General features: G+C 44.2%; 1 protein-coding gene across 1 annotated transcript; it reads right to left on the bottom strand.

Annotated features, from left to right (window-relative positions):
- Nucleotides 1–10,514: 10,514 nt before the first annotated feature.
- On the bottom strand, nucleotides 10,515–14,530 carry Gml (glycosylphosphatidylinositol anchored molecule like). Its single transcript, XM_036207579.1, has 2 exons — nucleotides 14,407–14,530; nucleotides 10,515–10,804 (listed from the first exon to the last, which is right to left on the bottom strand). The coding sequence occupies exons 1-2, from the start codon at nucleotides 14,528–14,530 to the stop codon at nucleotides 10,515–10,517; spliced, it is 414 nt and encodes a 137-aa protein (XP_036063472.1).
- Nucleotides 14,531–18,775: the final 4,245 nt, after the last annotated feature.

The raw sequence follows: 18,775 nt of genomic DNA, 5'->3' as shown, positions 1-18,775 counted from the left end.
TAGTCATTCATCATATGGAGGATGTTCTCTTCTCCTGATCATCTAGTGGATGCTCAAATTAATGCTTAATTTTCATGGCAAATAAATTCAAAGACAAACTTCATAATTTTAAATTGTATCATTGGGTATGCTCTAATCTATCATTCCTGAGGATTTGGCTCTGCTCTTTATGTTGCTTTCTGGAGGCTCTTGCTTAAATTCTATAAAAATGTCACACCTGAAACAGAACAGGTTATTGACTTCTTGGGCAATGTGGCTACTAAGGCAAAAGCTCATGGAAATAATCTCTTACTGATGGAGAGCCTACAAGAATTATTTTTCTACTAAGTAAGATGCAGGTAAATTGTGTTTGACCCTAAGTTAACCTGTAAGCCCTGCCTGCCCAAGGACCAGTAACTTCCTGGGGTTCTGGGAATTATGATTCTTAACAATAACAACAAAGCATCATGGGAAAGTACGGTGGCCTAAGAATTTTGTCCATAAAAGGACTGACAACATGTGTCGGGGGATATTCAGGAGGAAAAGATTACAGATGATAGTCATGACCAAATTCCATCTTGGTCAGTATTTAACATTTTGAATAAAATTTTGCTTAAATTCAGCCAAAATGGTGGAGCTGTTTTTTTCTGGCAAATTTCGGGATTAAAAATTGCTTGTTCCATACTCTTAGTAATTGACAGGTGGCATTAATAGCTTGTTTGGGATCTATAAAAAAGATCCTCTTTTTAAGATTTTATAAAAAAATATCCCATGGGTATTGCCTAAAGTTACCTGTTAATATACCATAACGAACCTGGGTGGTGGTGGTGGTGGTGGTGGTGGTGGTGGTGGTGGTGGTGGTGCACACCTTTAATCCCAGTCCCTCCAGGACAGGCACCAAAACTACACAGAGAATCCTGGTCTTGAAAAACCAAAAAAAAAAAAAAAAATCCTAGACAGATTACTTTTGATGCTTTTATGTGTGGCTTATGTAAAAAGGACTATGCAGATAAAAACTGGTGATAAAATTTCTCAATTGCCATTACTCCCATATCTTAAAGGAAAAACAGCTCCAATATGTAGGACAGAAGATTTTGGAAGTACTGCAAAGAAAGTATTTTGACAAACTGTTACTAATGATGAGAGGTCAAAGTGAAAATTACAAATAAATGGCATTGAGATTGGAGGTTTAATGGACACTGGTGATGATGTAGCTATAATTTCTCAAGAATCTTGGAATCCCAACTGGTCTTTATAAGAAGTCTCCACTCATTTTTTAGGCACTAGAACAACATCTCAGATGAAAAAAAATGTAGAATGGATTAAATATATAGGACCTAAAAGACAAGTAGGGATATTAAAGCCTTATGTGGCTGATATAGCCATGAATTTATGGGGGAGAGATTGGCTACAACATTGGGGAGCTCAGTTAATGTTTCTACAGTTTCAGAAACAGCTCATAAAATGTTTAAAATGGGTTATATTCCTGAAAAAGGTATGGGAAAGAACTATCCAGGAAAGTCACAGGCTATACAAGTTGTCCAACAACAGGACAAGGCAGAAATTGGTTATCCAAATTTGGAGTAGGGGCCACTGCCAGAAGCCCAACTGCTCTGCCTTTAAATGGTTAACTAAGAAGCCTGTATTGGTGGAGCAATGGCCCTTAACTAAAGAAAACTTGCAGGCACTTGAGCAGCTAGTAAAAGAAGAGTTAGATGTTAGGCACATAGAGGAAACTACTAGTCCTTGGAATTCTCCTTTATTCTTAATAAAAATAATGTAGAAAATGGAGATTGTTAACTGATTTGAGAGATGCAAAATTAATTCAACCACTAGGATATTTTCAGCCTGGAATTCCTGTACCTTCTTTATTACCTAAGAGCCTATTAAAATTATTGATCTAAAGGATTGTTTCTTCACTATGCCTTTACAAGTACAAGATAGAGAGAAATTTGTTTTTAATGATGACTTGCCTCTACCCATGGTAGATCTGCTCCTTCCTGCCTGTAACAAGTCTGCTTTCTCATTCACCAGCAGCTTTGCCTTCCATTTAATACCACTACTCAGGTCTCTGGCAGAGCTACCTGCCTCTGACCATCCCCCTGGATGTGAGACTGGCCTCAGTATTTCTTGGACCAGACAGTCAAGGAACTGAGAAAAAAAAAACCGACTTTCTTCCTTCTCTCTTCCTTATGACTTAGATTTACCTATTTAAAAGATTAAAAAAAACATGTTTTTAGCAGCAACCACATGACTCTCCTCCATCTTGGCTGATGATCTCATCATGAAGTAGACAGCCATGTGTCTGGCAGCTATAGTGGCCTCTCTGGACAGTGGGCTTCATGACTTGGTAGAAGCTGCATTATAGCTGGGAAATGAATTTTATTTTAAGTTCGTTTTCTGACATAGTTTCCCAGGAAAAGTTTGTACACCTTTCTGTTATATTAAAACTAAACTGTTTGCAATATTAAAACTTAATTTTGCCTTATATATCTTAGGACCACTGCTTAAAACTGGAGACTAAATCTTGGTTTTGTTATTATTGGTTAGCTGTAACTAATTGGGAAAACTGTACACCCAGATATAATTTATATATGCTCTCAAAGTTAAGCCTATAGCCAACAGATTTTGTTTCCTCTGGCCCTCAAACACCTTTAAAGATCTGAGAATATAAATAAGATATTTGATAAACATATACATATACATACACACACACACACACACACACACACACACACACACACACACATATATATATATATATATATGATGGTGTTTGTGGTATCCTGAGAGGGTTTTTCTCAGTGGGTCCTTTTCTCAGAATTGGGTCACACCCTGACTCACACGCCCCCTTTCTCCTGTTCCCATTCAACCCTGGCATCTTTCCCCTGTCAAACTTCTATGCCTTCTCAGAAGACAGTAAGTCCTAGCCATATGGAAGCTGCTAACATATTGGAGACTGTAAGCTGATAGTCAGCCATTCATACAGGCTGTCCTCAAATGTTCAGAGATCTGCAGAATATGTCATTTAAAATGTTGATTTGAAAAGCTTATTATATCAGACAGAGACTCCTAGATCCTGGCAATGACCCAAGGTCTCCAAAGAAGATTGCAAGGCACTGCAATGTTTCTCCCTGGATTATAGGCACACTGACCTCTGGGCAAGATGACCCAATTTCACACCTGCCACCAGGACCCAGCCAAGACTATGGACAAACAGCAAGACATAGGAGAATTGGTTACATCCCTTTTGCCCAGACAAAACTCTCTCCCTTCCTCCTCTCACCAGAGGTAGGGGGTACACATCTATCTATCTATCTATCTATCTATCTATCTATCTATCTATCTATCTATCTATCTATCTATCCATCCATCCATCCATCCATCCATCCATCCATCCATCCATCCATCCATCCATCTATCTATCTATCTATCCATCCATCCATCCATCCATATCCATCCATATCCATCTATCTATCTATCTATCTATCTATCTATCTATCTATCTATCCATCCATCCATCCATCCATCCATCCACCCACCCACCCACCCACCCACCCACCTATCTATCTATCTATCTATCTATCTATCTATCTATCTATCCATCCATCTGAAAAACTCTTACTTTTGGGGCCAGGCAGCTAAAGATTGATGCTGTTCTGATACTTCTCTCTCCAACGATGTGGAGACCTGAGTATAGCTAACGAGTATGGACTGGTCCCTGTTATTTTAATAGATCAAGAGCTGCTGGGTCTGCACTCAGATATGATTTATCCTTCCCAGATCTCAGATTCCATTTGATGACCATGCTTTGCTTCAGCTGCCTTCTCATTCTCTATATAAAATTCACAGGTCTCCCTCTCCTAGGGCTACTACTAGGTCTAGACACAATTTACCTTGTTACCAGATCAGATAAACTCACAGAACAGATTTCAATGTAACTTTTTATTATTGACTGCTCTCAGTATTTCCTGGAGAATGAGATTATTAACAAAAAGAAACAGCTTTAAGGTTTGTTTATATGAAGATAGGAAAGCTGTCTCACTTCTCTTCACTCTGACGTTTAGGAAAGCCTTCCTTCACCTTCACTCCTCAACCACTTCCATCCAGTAAATTTTCTCTGGTTATAGATTGAAAGATATATTTCATTGGACTGAAGCCAGAAAATGTTCATGCCTTTTAACCCAAAGCTGTAGCCTTTTGCTATGACACTGAGATGTAAATCTGTTCCAGTTATCTTGCAGGTTCCCAGAAGAAGTTCTGCTACTGTATCAAGAAATCTGGTCCGATGGAAACGAGCAGTCTCCAGAGCCCATTTTGACACCACCCATTTTCCAGCACCTCTGTAGTTTCACTCCTCCTGAAACCAATCCACAGGGCATATGCAAACCCCTGGACCAGCTCCAAAGATGCCAACCACCAGCTGAGGATTCCAACTGAGCAAATCCTGCAACTTGTCCTCTCTGCTCCCTCAAGGAACACACACTAAGGACTACATGATGACAGCCAACTAAACACTTCTTCATCTCACACTCCCACCCCAGCTCCCAACTTTCCCCCCTACTTTGCCCCTTGTCAGAAGGAAGCAGTCTCAAGAATTCAGTGCCCTCATTCCCCCTGACTTGCTATCCATAACTCAACTTTTTATAATAATCAAAATAGAGGAATTTTAGGAATCTGTACTCAACCTTGGGACCCACCCAACATCCTCACATAATCTTATATGAAGTCTCCTCCCACTTTGCTCTCCCCTTTCCTCCTCTCATCAGAGGTAGGGTGCACCTCTATCTATCTATCTATCTATCTATCTATCTATCTACCTTTTCTATCCTTCTATCCCTCTCTCTCCTTTCTCCTTCTCTCCATTCCCTCTCCTCTCCCCTAAAGTGATAAATCTATGGGAGTCTGTCTAAGTAGTATTAAGAAAATTTATTAAAGTAAATTGAGGAAATACATTCATTAATACAGAATGAAGTAGACAACTGAAGTTGTCCTCTGATCTGACCAGGAGCAAATCCACCTAGGAGGCAGGAGCAGGGAGAAGGGGCATGTGACCTTCCCCTCTCTCCTTTTAAGAGGTCACATACAATGACAGGAAGAACTGTCTCCTTCAGGCCCCATAGCCCAAGATCATGGGCAGAGCAAATACCACTACATTTCCCCTTTTTGTCTAAATAAGAAGGTTCTTAACTTAATGCAAACTATATACAATAAAAATGATTGTAAAGTATTGTCCATGAAAAACAAATGTTAATAACATAAACAAAATGGAACTATAATCAACAAGAATAACATCAAACAAGAAGACATGTCCAGAAATGTCCAGACTATGGGTAAATGGCAAATTAGCGAGATTCCTCCAATAGCTGTCCTATCTTGAAGATTCTAACTCTAGTATAAATATGTTCTGGCTAAGATACAAGAAGACTGTGACTTTAACTCTCTAGTCTTCAACTCCATCAAAGACCTGAGAGGGGAAATAATAATACCTGAGAAAATGGAAAATGCAAACAAGCAATTTCCAAAATTCTTGCAAAAATAGACATAGACAGGTGGCAGCCTGGACAGTCACCTGAAGTTTCTCAGCATCATTGGGGCATCCAATTTGGCTATGGGCCTAGAATATCTGATAGGCCATTTTCAGAAGCAGAAATTTTGAAAGACCATCTCACCCTGTCTTCAGTGTTCAGTAGTCACTTTTCCTTGTGTCCTGCTCTTCTGGAAAGGACAGCTTCATACTGTCAGCAGTCGAGGCAAGGACATTTTTTTTCCCCAATAGGCCATTCTGTGCCAAGAAGAAGACAAACTTCTGAATAGAAATTTCTAGAAGCCCAATATTCTCTCGGGATCAGATCTGTGCTGCCAGGAGCAATCATTACCTGTTTCTATTTATTTAGCATATCCATTAAAATTTGATTGGGGGTTGGGGATTTAGCTCAGTGGTAGAGCGCTTCCCTAGCAAGTGCAAGGCCCTGGGTTCGATTCTCAGCTATAAATCAATAAAAAATAAACAAATAAATAAATAAATTTGATTGGATCTTTCTATGACCACTTGGCCTGTGGGATTGTGAGATATACCTGTATCATGCTTTATATTGTAATAAGCAAAAATCTCTCATTTTATTTGGCACATATTCTGGAGCATTGTCAGTCTTAATTTGTACAGGTATTCCCATGTTGGCCATAACTTCTAACAGGTGTGTAATCACAGAGTCAGTCTTTTCAGAACTCATAGGAGCTGCCAATTGAAATCCTGAGTAGGTATCAATGGTATGGTGTATATATTTTAATCTTCCAAATTCTGCAAAATGAAACACATCCATTTGCCAAATTTCATTTTTTTTTTATACCATTAGGATTACTTCCTGCAGGTAATGGAGTTTGGGCTAAAGGAGGAACAAGTAGGACTATTTTTTTAAAAAATATAATTTCCTTGGTTTGTTGCCAAGTGATGGAAAAGTCCTTTTTCAAACCTTTGCTATTTACATTGGATATTCATTTTATGGCATTTTTAGAATTTTTGACTCATCTATCAAAGTTGCTCCATCGCCCAGTGCAGTATCGTTCTTTACATTAGTCACTGGGTTATTTAATTATCCTCAGATGGAATTTCTTCTACAGTGATTAGAAATGTTAGGACAATGTTAGATTTGGGGGCCCCTGCAAGAGGCTCCCTGAGGACTTCCCGATGGTAAAGGGTTGCCTCGTATGCCTGTTATTGATCTGCATTCATTGGTCCAATGTCAGCCTTTGCCACATCTTCTACATAATCCAGAAGGTTGGGGTCTACTCTTTGGGTTATTTCTATAAGAAGCATTGCTTTTAGGAGCACCCTGTGTACAATTTCTTCTTATATGACCTGGTGTACCACAGTTAAAACATTTGGTACCTTGATGCTTCCTCTCACCTTTGGAAATTGCCTCTCCTATACAAGCCTCATTACCATAGTTAAGAGACTCAACGCTGTTTGTATATTGAATCTATTCTTCTAAGGGTGCTGACCTGAACTTTAAAGATGTAAGTATTCTTTTGCATTCTGTATTAGCTTTATCAGTGCCATTAATGTCTCACTTTTGCTGTTGTTATTATTAAGCTGATTTTTCAATGATAAGAGATGAATCACTATGCTAATTGCTATTATGGTGAACATTATATACATCCCAGAAAGGTCATATATGCCCTGTAATATTTCATTCATAGTACAAACAAAAAAGTTTTTAAATTCCTGAATGGTGAAATTATCTGCCACTTTTTGAGAAATATTCAAAATTTGTAAAGAAAAATTTTATTAATTAATTTATTTATTAATCAGTTTAAAGTGTAAAATTATCAAATAATTTCCTCACCAAAAATCCTCAAAAGATTGTCTAGTGAGTCCAGATGCTGTAATTAATCAGCTTAGATGAATGACTGGTTTGTTTAATGGTTTTTGGATGTAGTATCATATCTTGGCCAGTAAGTGTCGCAGGTTTAGCACCAAAACAGGTCTGGTCCGAGCTGACTCAGGCTCCTTGAATGGGCTCCTGTGAATTAAGCACTCACCAGGCAAGCCCCACCTAGTACCCCTGAGTACCAGCCAGAGCTGGTGGGATCATAACAGATGAAGCAATACACCCAAGGAACAATTAGAAGTGCTGCCTGGGACACCTGCAGACACTCTGCAGGATAGATTCTGTGTGTGCTGTGAAGGCCTAAACTTAACTTTACAGGCTCCATTTTAGGAAAAGGTCCACCATCTCAGACCACCTGCTGTACTTGGTTCCAGGAAAGAACTTGGGAATGTGCCATGGCAACTTGAATGGACACAGAGCAGTATCCTCCTACAGACATCCTGTCTGTGGTTTATGGCCCTTGAAGATATCTAGATAACCCTGCTGAGCAGTCCAGATAATCCTGTTCAGCAGGTTGTGGTTCCCCACCAAAACTCTAACCCAATGGTTTCAAATGTGGTTTCAGCCCAAAGCTTAGACCAATAGTTTCAAAAAATCACCTTGCCCCATATCCCTTCTACCCAATCCCAAGCTGCCAGTTCCTGGCTTGTGGTTTTTCCCTATAAAAACACTCTACACCTGGGCTCGTGGCCACTGCCACACTTCCTTCCATCTTCCATGTGGTGGCCCAGGTTGAACCTGAATAAAAGGACCCTTATGTGCTTGCATTGGAAACCGGCTCCTTGGTGGTCTCTGGGGGTTTCAAGAAATGAGTCCAACACATGCACTCTGTAGTGGCTGTGCATGAAATGGTGCTTTCAAAAGGAGTTTCAAAAGATGGAGTTGGCAGCAGCTATATGGAACAGTTTTAAAAGTAAAGGAACAGTCTGCTGGTCGTCTCTAACCAGGCTGGGGTCTGTGACCTGATCTGGCCATTACAAACATGGAACTGGAAAGGTGCCTAACATAGACACCTTTCTCTCTGATACAGTGCTCTGTGGGCTGCAGAATGCTTGTGCTTCTGGCAGTGGTTAAAAGAACCACTGCACATGAGCTGCCTGGCCTACAGGCTCTACTCACAGTGACTGTATGTGGGTGGTCACCTGAGCAGAGGTCATGCAGGTGGGTCCCAGGAGTTCCTGCAGGCTCTGCATGGTGGAAAAACTCACCAGGAGCCACCCACATACCTTAGGGTTTGATCACAGGAGTAACCCCAGTAGGGATGTGTGTGGTTCAGATCCATGTGGTTGGGTGCCAGATAAAGCAATAAATCCACAGGAGTCTGTTTAAGAAATATTAGGTAAATTTATTAAAGTAAATTGAGGAAATACACTAGTGAATACAGAACAGAGTAGACATCTGACCAGGAGTGAATCCACCTCCTAGGCAGAAGCAGAGAAAAGGGGGCATATGACCCTTCTCCCTCTGATTTTAAGAGGTCACATACAATGGCAGGAAGCACCTCCTCCTTCATGCCCTATACCTCAAGGTCATGCATGGAGCAAATACCACTACAGTCCCCCCAAAATAAATTCTCCATGGAGATGTCATGTCTGCTGTGTGAGTAATGTTCCTCTCAACCACACCATCATCTGCCATGTCTGCGTGGTGTGGCTAACCTGTTGCAGGACACCTTGGTCCAAACCTGCCAAAGCCTCTCCACTATATCATTACTGATAGTTCTTAGGTGCAGAACTAAGCATGTGAGGCACCTCAGTCAAAATGCTCTTGCAATGGTAACATGGAAACATGATTGACCTTTACATCTGTAGACTTCCTGACTGTGGGTACCTCGGTCCAGTCTGTTAAAGGCCTTTTGAGCAAAGACTGAGGAATGTTGAAATGAGATTCACATCTGCACACTGCAACCTAGACAGTCTGTGCTTCTAGCTTGTGGGTTGAAGAATCTGGACTCCCAGCTGCCTTGTCAGAGCAGACCTAAACCCAAGCCTGAAGACCTGGCCCACAAGTTTAGAAAGAGCCAAACCTATCAGAGCCAATTCTTTTTTCTTTCTTTCTTTTCTTTCTTTCTTTCTTTCTTTCTTTCTTTCTTTCTTTCTTTCTTTCTTTCTTTCTTTCTTTCTCTCTCTCTTTCTCTCTCTTTCTTTCTTTCTTTCTTTCTTTCTTCTTTTTTTAATTTGGAGACAGGGTTTCTCTGTGTAACTCTGGCTGTCCTGGAACTTGCTCTGTAGACAAAGCTGGCCTCAAACTCATGGAGATGTACCTGCCTCTGTCTCCCAAGTGCTAGAATTAAAGCCACACACCACCTCCACCTTCACAGGCAATTCTTTCAGGCAAATCTCTCCATCTATCTTGCTGGTTCTGTCTTTCTCTGCCATACTCTGTAGCTGTGCTGGTGTGCATGCATTGGCACAAATGCTGAGTATTTTAGACGTGAAGAGAACCCACACTCAAATACGGCCACATGCATAAACACATATACATAAAATATACATGTAATAAAAATTTGAAAATTAGTGGAGACTGTCAGGGGTTAGCCATAGATAACATCCTGTCACCTCAGTGAAAGCAGGTGGTGTGGGAGAGAAAAGCCAGTTGCTGAGGAATTTGTCCCTCAGCACAGGGAAAACACAGAGGTGACTGTCAGGCCCAGCAGTCCAGGTGCCACTGTTGCCAGGTACCTTCCCTGTTCCCTTCTCCCATGACCTGAGGACTGAAAGGCTCCGGCAAGGACTTAGTGATCCCAGCTTAGGTGGGACCTGACTTATCACTCTACATACTGACTGACCTCAGAACACGCATATACCAAGCTGCCCAATGCTTTGGACCTACCTAGTGACATGAGTATTTAGCCTACAGTGTTGAAAGGGTGCCAAGCAACTCAAACTATGATCCCACAAAGGAACTCCCAAGGATATAGAAGAGGACCGAGCTTGTCTGAGAACCCAGGCTAAAGGCTTCCATACAGCAAGAAAACAATGGCCAGGGGCATTTTCAACAAATAATGTCTTTATTTCTTTCTTACAAGAAGTTATGAAGGGGCCCAACAGATGCCCTGAACACTGTCTCTGCTTCACAAGGAAGCAACAAAGAACAAAGATGCTTTCAGCTGTGGGAAGATGGGCTTACCCCAAGGAGGGGCTCTCAGGTCAGTATGCTGCTGGAGAGGATTAAGGAAAGGTTCAGGAGAAGGTTGAACTCGCCCAGACACACAGCTTTTGCAATTACCCCTTCCTCAATCACAGGAGGGAGAAACAAGTCCCTCTCTATATTGGAAGGTCCTCCTTCATTGCAAAGATGGCCTGAGCAGCACATGGTGTAGTAGAAGTAAGTGGTTGGTGGGAGCTTTCTAGGGGTTGGTGGAGGCTGAATAAGCGCAAATGAGCAGTCCTCTGCACAGTTCTTGTAGACTAGGAGCTGCCGAGAGTCCATACCTAGAAAGAAAAGATGAGGAAAATTACCACCTTCACATCTTCATTGTAAATCCACCACAACAGTCAACCACAACTGGCTCCATAACCTTAAATTGAGACATTGTAGGCAGATATTTCTGTCCCGCCAGCCAGCTCCTAAATGAACCACATGGAGACTTCTTATTAATTATGAACGCTCAGCAGATAGCTTAGGCTTGTTTCTAACTAGTTCTTATAACTTAATTTAAACAATTTCTATTATTTACCTGCTGCTACATGGCTCATGGCTTCTTACCTCATATCCTAAATGTCATGCTTTCTCTGCCTCTGGCTGGTGACTTGACCAATCAGAGTGACACTTTTTTTTTTTTAAGATTTATTTATTTATTTATGTATACATTGTTCTGTCTGCATGTACATGTGCAGTCCAGAAGAGGGCGCCAGATTTCATTACAGATGGTTGTGAACTACCATGTGGTTGCTGGGAATGGAACTCAGGACCTCTGGAAGAGTAGCCAGTGCTCTTAACTGCTGAGGGCCCCAGAGTGACACTTTTAAACAGTGTACCAAATGACTATTTCACAACAAGACATTGTCAAGAATGCTTGAGAGAAATCATGCAAGTACACAAGAGGGCCTGATTGCTCCAGTACCAACTTCTACTCTTGCCTTTCTATGCATTGCTACCATCTTTACATCTGTCACTGTCCCTCCCCACTTGACACTTTGGTCTCAGGACACACAGCTACATAAATGAAATATCCTGTTCAGTTCTGGTTCTAATATTACCGTAAGCATTACCAAGGTCTAGAGTGAAACACTGACCAGAAGCTATGCTCTTTGAGACTCCAGAGAGGATTAAGGGCACAAAGAAGTGCCCGCATTCACAACTCCAGGATAAACTCCCTCCCAACCCCCACCGGACTTTCCAAGCTTTGGCATCTATGTACAGAGCACAGGGGCCCTTGATGACATGTTCTCCAGCACATATCAGATGGTCCATTGCAAGCAAGACTCCATAGAGAGCGAGACCATCATCAGGACTAGTTTCAACCAACTGGAGTTGTGTAAAGTGAGCCCCACTGGCAACACCCTGCTGGAAGCGCTGGGCTGAAGGCTCCAGGCTTTGCTGCTGCTTGCTCCCCTGGAGCCTGAGCCATTACTGAGTTCTTCTGATGTGGGACTCACCCTGACTACTTTACCATCCACAGCCCTGAGACTTGTCTGCTGCACAAGAGCAGAAGGACCTTGTGATCAGGACCCAAGCAGCCCCCTCCACCACATAAACTCCGTGTCAATCCATAGTTAAGCTTCAGCTCTCTGTCAGGGATGTCTACTCAGTTTTGATGAGTCCTCTCTTCACAAATCATCCAACTCCCAGTATTTCCTCATCCCAGGGTGGCCTCCCTGCCTACTGGGCTACTTAGAAAGGTTCCTTCCTGTCAATGATCCAGCAGATCCTTCCCTCACAATAATTCTCCATGGAAGCTCAATTGCACTTCCATGGAGAAATAACTCCACATAGCTCCATTTATGAGGCCCTTGTCGGTGCTCAACATCACACACTTCCATTAATTGCATGAGCTCATGTGGGGAACCATGGAAAATGTATGCATTTGGCCATTTCTGTCTTGGTCTCATAGGGTGACTTCCATTTGTTAATGGTATTATCAGGTTGCCTGTGGTGGATGTTGGCAAAGTAAAGCCTAAGAGGGGCAAGTCCAGTCCCTCAGCTGCCTCTGGAAACAAACCCCTGTTGGAACAAATCAGTGATGTGTTAACCAGGGCTACCTCCCCCCAGACAGAGGCAGGAGTATTGAGACCATTGCTGTCTGCTCTTTCCAAAGTTCTTCCATCCTCCATCTAGAGCTGTAATGAGTTTAGTCTTTGTGCTGTTGAGTCTAGACACCATGGCAGGAGGCATTTAAGTGGGGAACTTCAGAGCTGCCTGGTTGCCTACGTTTTAAAAATACCGTCACATTTCCTTCCCATTCCCCAGCTCAGTGACTATTTTCATCATGTGTTACTTGATGTACACGTACTGAAGATTATTACAGCTTCTTTGTAATTTACCCTGTCTCCTCCACAAAAGATCACTTCTCATTTAAGTAATATTTATTTTGCATGTTGTGTGCCCTGATTCAACCCCAGTTTTTCAATCTCAGATGGCAGGCATCACCCTAAGGAACTGGGCACCTCAGTGCTTGAATCTGGCTATTTGGGGTATGTGGTGGTGTGAATGAGAACGTCCCTCATAGGCTCATATGCTTGAATATTTGTTACCCAGTTGGTGGAACCATTTGGGAAGGACTAGAAGGTGTGGCCATATTGGAGGTGTGTCATGGGGGCAGGGCAGGCTTCAGGATTTCTAAAGTCTAGCACCTTGCACAGTTAGTTCATTCTGTCTCCTGCTTGCAAATCCAGGTGTGAGCTCTCAGCTGTTCCTGCCACCATGCCTTTCCTACACCCTTATAGACTCCAAACCTCTGAAGACAGAAGCCCAATCAAATGCCTCATTTCAGATATTTTCTTATTCAGGCTGTTCTATCAGAGCAATAGAAAGTAACTAATACAGCATGTAAATGCACAAGATCAGAAACTAACATGCGTGCAAAGATTCACAAAAGCTGAACCAGGGTGTCTGCCCATATGAATAGAGAGACCCCCTGGGACAAAGGCGTGGATGGGCCACAGTAGTCCCATTCCCTGATGTTCAGGATGTGTAGACTGTCAGCCTACCACCAACCACAGGCTCTTGGCTCCATGAGCAGATGTACACTGCCCCATCAGTGGGCTGAACCCAGCACCTGTGAACAGGCTCTCAGTTCAAGGAGCTGCCAGAGGAGTGGTGGATCTGGCTGCAAAGAGAACAGACTGAGCCTGTCCCCCAAACTTGTGCAGGTAGGCTTACTCACCCTGTGACCTAATACAGATACTTACGTATGGCAATTACCGCACAGCGTCTGTTATTACCCTCACAGGTACGCTCAGCTAAGCAGGTGAAGGTATTTGTGGCTGCACACAAATAGCAATGAAATGCCTCTGAAGATGGAAAAAACACTACTGTTGGGTTTTCCCCCAAGAAGTCTTTTCACCATTACATTCCCATCCCTCCCCCCTCTCATAGCCGCTTCCCAATACTCTTCTCTACACAAGCCACCCAATGCCTGAAGAGCTCAGATCCTGTCATAGTCTAAGGCAAGGCCAGACCAGCATCAGGATAGTATCCGGCTCATTAAGAACCTTTCCTTTTTCTAAAAGGCTGGTCACATGTCAACAGCTGAGCACTTCAAAGAAGTCCATCCTTCCATAGAACAGTGGCCACCCAGGACACCACAATCCTCCAGGGTTTCTCTGGACTCAGCACCTGCTGTCCCTGCTGGGAAGTGCTATGGACAGATGCTCCCTCAGGTCCCCTGGTCAGCAGCTCTCTGTAGCAGCCTTCAGTCTCCTCAGCCCTGTTCAATCTCAGAAGTGTCTTTGAGTCTCAAGTTAATAGAAAAATACTTATGCCACCTAGTTCTGGTGAGGCCAATCCCAAACAAGCCTTCTTCTAAGCCCAGTCAGCTCCAGGTGGAGCTTCCTTCCATCCAACACACTGGGAGTGTTGAGATCATACTTACGTTGCCTAGGTTTGATGGCCATGTCCAACCCACTGGTACTGTTGTCCAACCCACTGGTATTGTTGACAGAGGTGTGCACCCATGGGAGTCCCAGGAGAATTATCAAGAAGAAGAGGTGCATCATCTCTAACAGACAGCTGAACCTGAAAGTGAAGAGAACCATGTCCTTCAGTGAGGGCAAGGCTCCTTGCTCCAGGGCCATGTCCTGAGGATCAAGGCACAGAAGAGTCATCCCTGGTCATGGCCTCGGCCTCAGCAGCCTGTCCTACTGACCCTACCCCAGGTCCTTGTCTACTCCATCCTGCTCTGCTACATACTCAGAACTTGCTTCCCACTTGTGAAACTGTCCCGATGGGTCTGCCATCTCCCCGCTTCTAGACCTTCTTCCTCCCATGGACGTAGTCCATGCCCTCCCCTCCTACCTGTTCTCTACCCTAACATTGGATTTAAGGTTGTCCTACCCTCGCTAGAAACCTTTCCTCATCTCCTTGCTTTTCCATTCTAGAATCATCCTGCTGAATCCTCTGGGGTTTCCTTATGGAATTGTCCCACTGGGCAGGATCTTATCATCTCATATCTGGGACATGGATGCTTACTTGGAATCAAATGTGCCCTTCTGGAATGTTCCAGGTTAGTTACTCAAGTTCTGCTAGCATCTCTCAGCCACTGGCCCCACTGGACTTGTCTGTACTCAGGGGAATGTTCAAGAAGGCCCTGCCTAAGGAAGACTAGCAACATCCTCTTTCTGGAGAGCATCCTGAAGACTGTCCCCACACAAGGGCCCCTCTACCTTCACCCCTTCCTTCAGGCTTCAAGCTCTGGAGCATCATTCCTTCACTCACAACTCTGACCATCACTGGGAGTGACTCACCCAAGACTGAAAACCCTCACCTGGCACTCCCCCTGCAGGGCTCTGGATCTCTCTTGTTGCCACTCCTCAGCTCCTCCCTCAGGAGCTCCGCCTTGGTGCTTCTGCTTCCCGACTACCTTCTGTTGGAGCTCTGATCCTAGGCTCTGATCATCTCTGACCATCTCTTGCTGCCCTTTCTTCGGGCCTCTGGACATAGTGGTGTCCTTCTTTCAAGATCGTGACCAACTCTTGACACAGCTCCCACATGTGCCCTTCCCTCAAGGCTTAAACTGACTCTCTCTCTCTCTCTCTCTCTCTCTCTCTCTCTCTCTCTCTCTCTCTCTGTGTGTGTGTGTGTGTGTGTTTCTGTCTCTTTCCATTTGTGTTCTGATCATCTCTCAGCTCCACCTTCTGTTTTCTCCCTTTTTTGACCTCTCCCTAGGGCTCTCAAGCTCTCTTGGCAACCCTCTCTTTCTGCAAGCTGCAGGAAAATGTAATGGAATCCAGCTACTGTCACCTAAGCTACTACTTGGAAGGTCAATGACTTTTCTGAAGGTCAAGCCATGGCTTAAAGAGTCTGGGTGATATTTTAGTTTTTGTATGCATATTAGCCGGTTCCTGCAATGATTTTCTTGTATGCTGTGTATGCTTCCAAGAACTCCTAACAGTTTATTGATCTGAAATACTTCTCAAGCATCCTAGGCCGTGATGGCCAAAGGTTTCCTGAATTGAGGCAAACACCCTTCTGGAGACACTGTCTTGGAGGCAAGGTGCATAGCTTTGTTTCTTATGCAAATGAAGCTCAGACCCTCCTCCTCTCACAGCCCAAGTGGCAGTCTAGAGCACTTGACTCAGGACAAAAGGGTCTTTTGCACACCAGGTGCAGTGAATTATTGAAGCAGAATTCCTAGCTCCCAGCAGGGTTGCCCCACCTGACTAGGAAGAGGCAAGGCAGAGTTTTTTGCAGATTGCAGGTGAATTGAGTTGATCAGGAGAGTAGGAGAGGAAAGGACAGCATGGATGAAGGAGCAGAGCAGAGCACTAAAATGAGGTGGAGAGCAAAAGAGCTTCGATCTAGAACGATGAGAGGACAGGAAGAAAAGTCAGAGAGGAGCTGAACGTGAGGACAGAGCTGAAGCTGTGTAGATAGAATTGTGTCTTAAAGGACTAAAGCAGACAGACGTGAGAGCATGGTGTACTCAGACCCACTTCCCGCAGATTATTGTTGCCGTTCCTAGCATCTCTTCTGGGGCCCTAGGGAGGAGACTATCTAAAGGCAGGACCTCAAAAGTTTCCAAAACTCTCTCAAGGCTCTGATCCTCTCTTGAAGCTCCTCCCTCAGGAATCTGACTGTCTTGGGGTCCTACCTTTAGGTCCCTCCCTTTCTTGGCACAGTTCCTGCTCCCTCATGGCACTGGGGATCTCTAAGCACCCTGCTCTCAAGACTTGGAACCACTCTTGGAGTTCTTCAGTCTTTGCAGTCCTTCCTTTAAGGCTGGACTCCTTTGATATACTTCCCTCAGGGTTCTGACCCTCTCTTCTAACCCCTCAGAACTCTGTTATTTGGGACCCTCTATCAAGGCTCTCTCTTTATCCCTCAGGGCTTTTACCACGTCTTGGTGCACTTCCTTAAAAGCTCCAACTCTCTCTCTCAGCCTCTTTTTTTTTTTTTTTTTTTTGGTTTTTCAAGACAGGGTTTCTCTGTGTAGTTTTGCGCCTTTCCTGGAACTCACTTGGTAGCCCAGGCTGGCCTCGAACTCACAGAGAACCGCCTGGCTCTGCCTCCCAAGTGCTGAGATTAAAGTGCGCCACCACCTCTCTTAATGCCCTTCCTCGGGCTCCAAAAGTCTTTGGAGCCCTTCTTTTAGGGCTCTTAGGGCTCCAACTCGCTTGGGTTGTCCCCTGGAGTGCCTAAAACCTTTTCTGGAGCCCCTCCCCCAGGGATCCACCTTTGTCTTGGTGCCTCTTTTTCCGCCCCCAACCCCAATCTCTATTGGCACATTCCTCACTCAAGGCTCTAACCATCTTTTTTTTTTTTTTTCTTGTTTTTTTTTTTGAGCTGAGGATCGAACCGATGATCGAACCCAGGGCCTTGCGTTTGCTAGGCAAGCGCTCTACCACTGAGCTAACTCCCCAACCCTCTAACCATCTTCTTATGCCCCTCCTTCAGGGTACCTGGCTCCCTTTCCTCAGGGTTCACATCTTCCTTTGTCAACCTTGCCTCTGGGTTCCAACCATCTTGTTGTGCGCTTCTCTTAAATCTCTCTCTCTCTCAAGACCTCTCTTGACGCTCCTACCTCAGGGCTCTAACTTTGTCTTGGGGCCAGTTCTCTGTTGGCGCCTCTCCTTCAGATTTCTAGCTCTCTTGGTGCCCTTCCCTCAGGGTTCTGAGTCCCTCTTCTACCCCCTCAGGTCTCCAACGGTCTTTTGGTGCACTTCCGTTAGACCTCTGACCCTGCCTTGGTGCTCTTCCCTCATGGTTCCGACTCTATGTGCTCTTCCCCAAGGCTCCAATCTTCTCAGAGGAGGATGCCCAGAGAGGCTCTGAAAACTGAGGGATTGGTGTCAAGAGAGGTAAATCCCTGAAATACGGGCACAAAAGAAGAGTCCAAGCCTCAAGAGAGGAGTACCTGAAGAGCTTCATAGTCCTGAGGGACGGGCCAAATAAAGGAGCACCTCAAGGTGGGGCCCCTGAACTGGGTCAGAACCCTGAAGGAAGTATAAGAGAGGGTCGCAGCCCAGAGGGAAGCACTTCAAGAGAGGGTCCAACCTCGTGGAGAAGTTCACCTAAAGGTTCCGAACTTTGATAGAAAGGCACCAAAAAGCAGTTGGAGACTAGAGAGAAGCACACCAAGAGAGGGATGGAGTGCTGTGGGGCAAAGCGAACAAAAGCAAGATGGAGGATGGAGGTGTCAGAACCATAAATGAAAAGCACCAAGAGAGGCAAAATCCTGATGGAACTGCTGCAGCAAAGAAGGTCGGAACCTTGTGGGAAGGTTCAAACCAAGACAGAGTCGGGGCTCAACGGATGTGCACCAAAAGACCTTTGAAGATCTGAGAGGTTGGAAGAGGAGCTCAGAACCCTAGGGAAGGGCACTAAGAGAGTTGGAACTGACAAATTCCTGGCTTGTCTCTCCCACACCACCTGCTTTCACTGAGGTGACAGGATGTTAGCCATAGCTAACCCCTGGCAGTCTCCACTAATTTTCAATTTTTTATTACATGTATATTTTATGTATATGTGTACGTGCATGTGGCCCTATTTGGGTGTGGGCTCTCCTCACATCAAAATGCTCAGCACTTGTGCCAATGCATGCACACCAGCACAGCTACAGAGTATGGCAGAGAGAATCAGCAAGATAGATGGAGAGATTTGCCTGAAAGAATTGCCTGTGAAGGTGCAGTGGGTGCATGGCTTTAATTCTAGCACTTGGGAGACAGAGGCAGGTGCATCTCTGTGAGTTGGAGGCCAGCTTTGTCTACAGAGCAAGTTCCAGGACAGTCAGAGTTACACAGAGA

Source organism: Onychomys torridus, chromosome 16 (assembly GCF_903995425.1).
Source record: "Onychomys torridus chromosome 16, mOncTor1.1, whole genome shotgun sequence".
Lineage (NCBI taxonomy): Eukaryota > Metazoa > Chordata > Mammalia > Rodentia > Cricetidae > Onychomys > Onychomys torridus.
Note: the sequence above shows the minus strand (reverse complement) of the source record. Positions and strands in the feature narration are given on the sequence as shown.

Bases quoted from the DNA above. Each gene is read 5' to 3' on its own strand.
- Gml (XM_036207579.1), bottom strand. From the start codon at position 14,530: ATGATGCACCTCTTCTTCTTGATAATTCTCCTGGGACTCCCATGGGTG. The intron at 10,805-14,406 runs GTAAGTATGATC...TTTTCTTTCTAG, and splicing joins GGCCATCAAACCTAGGCAAC to GTATGGACTCTCGGCAGCTC.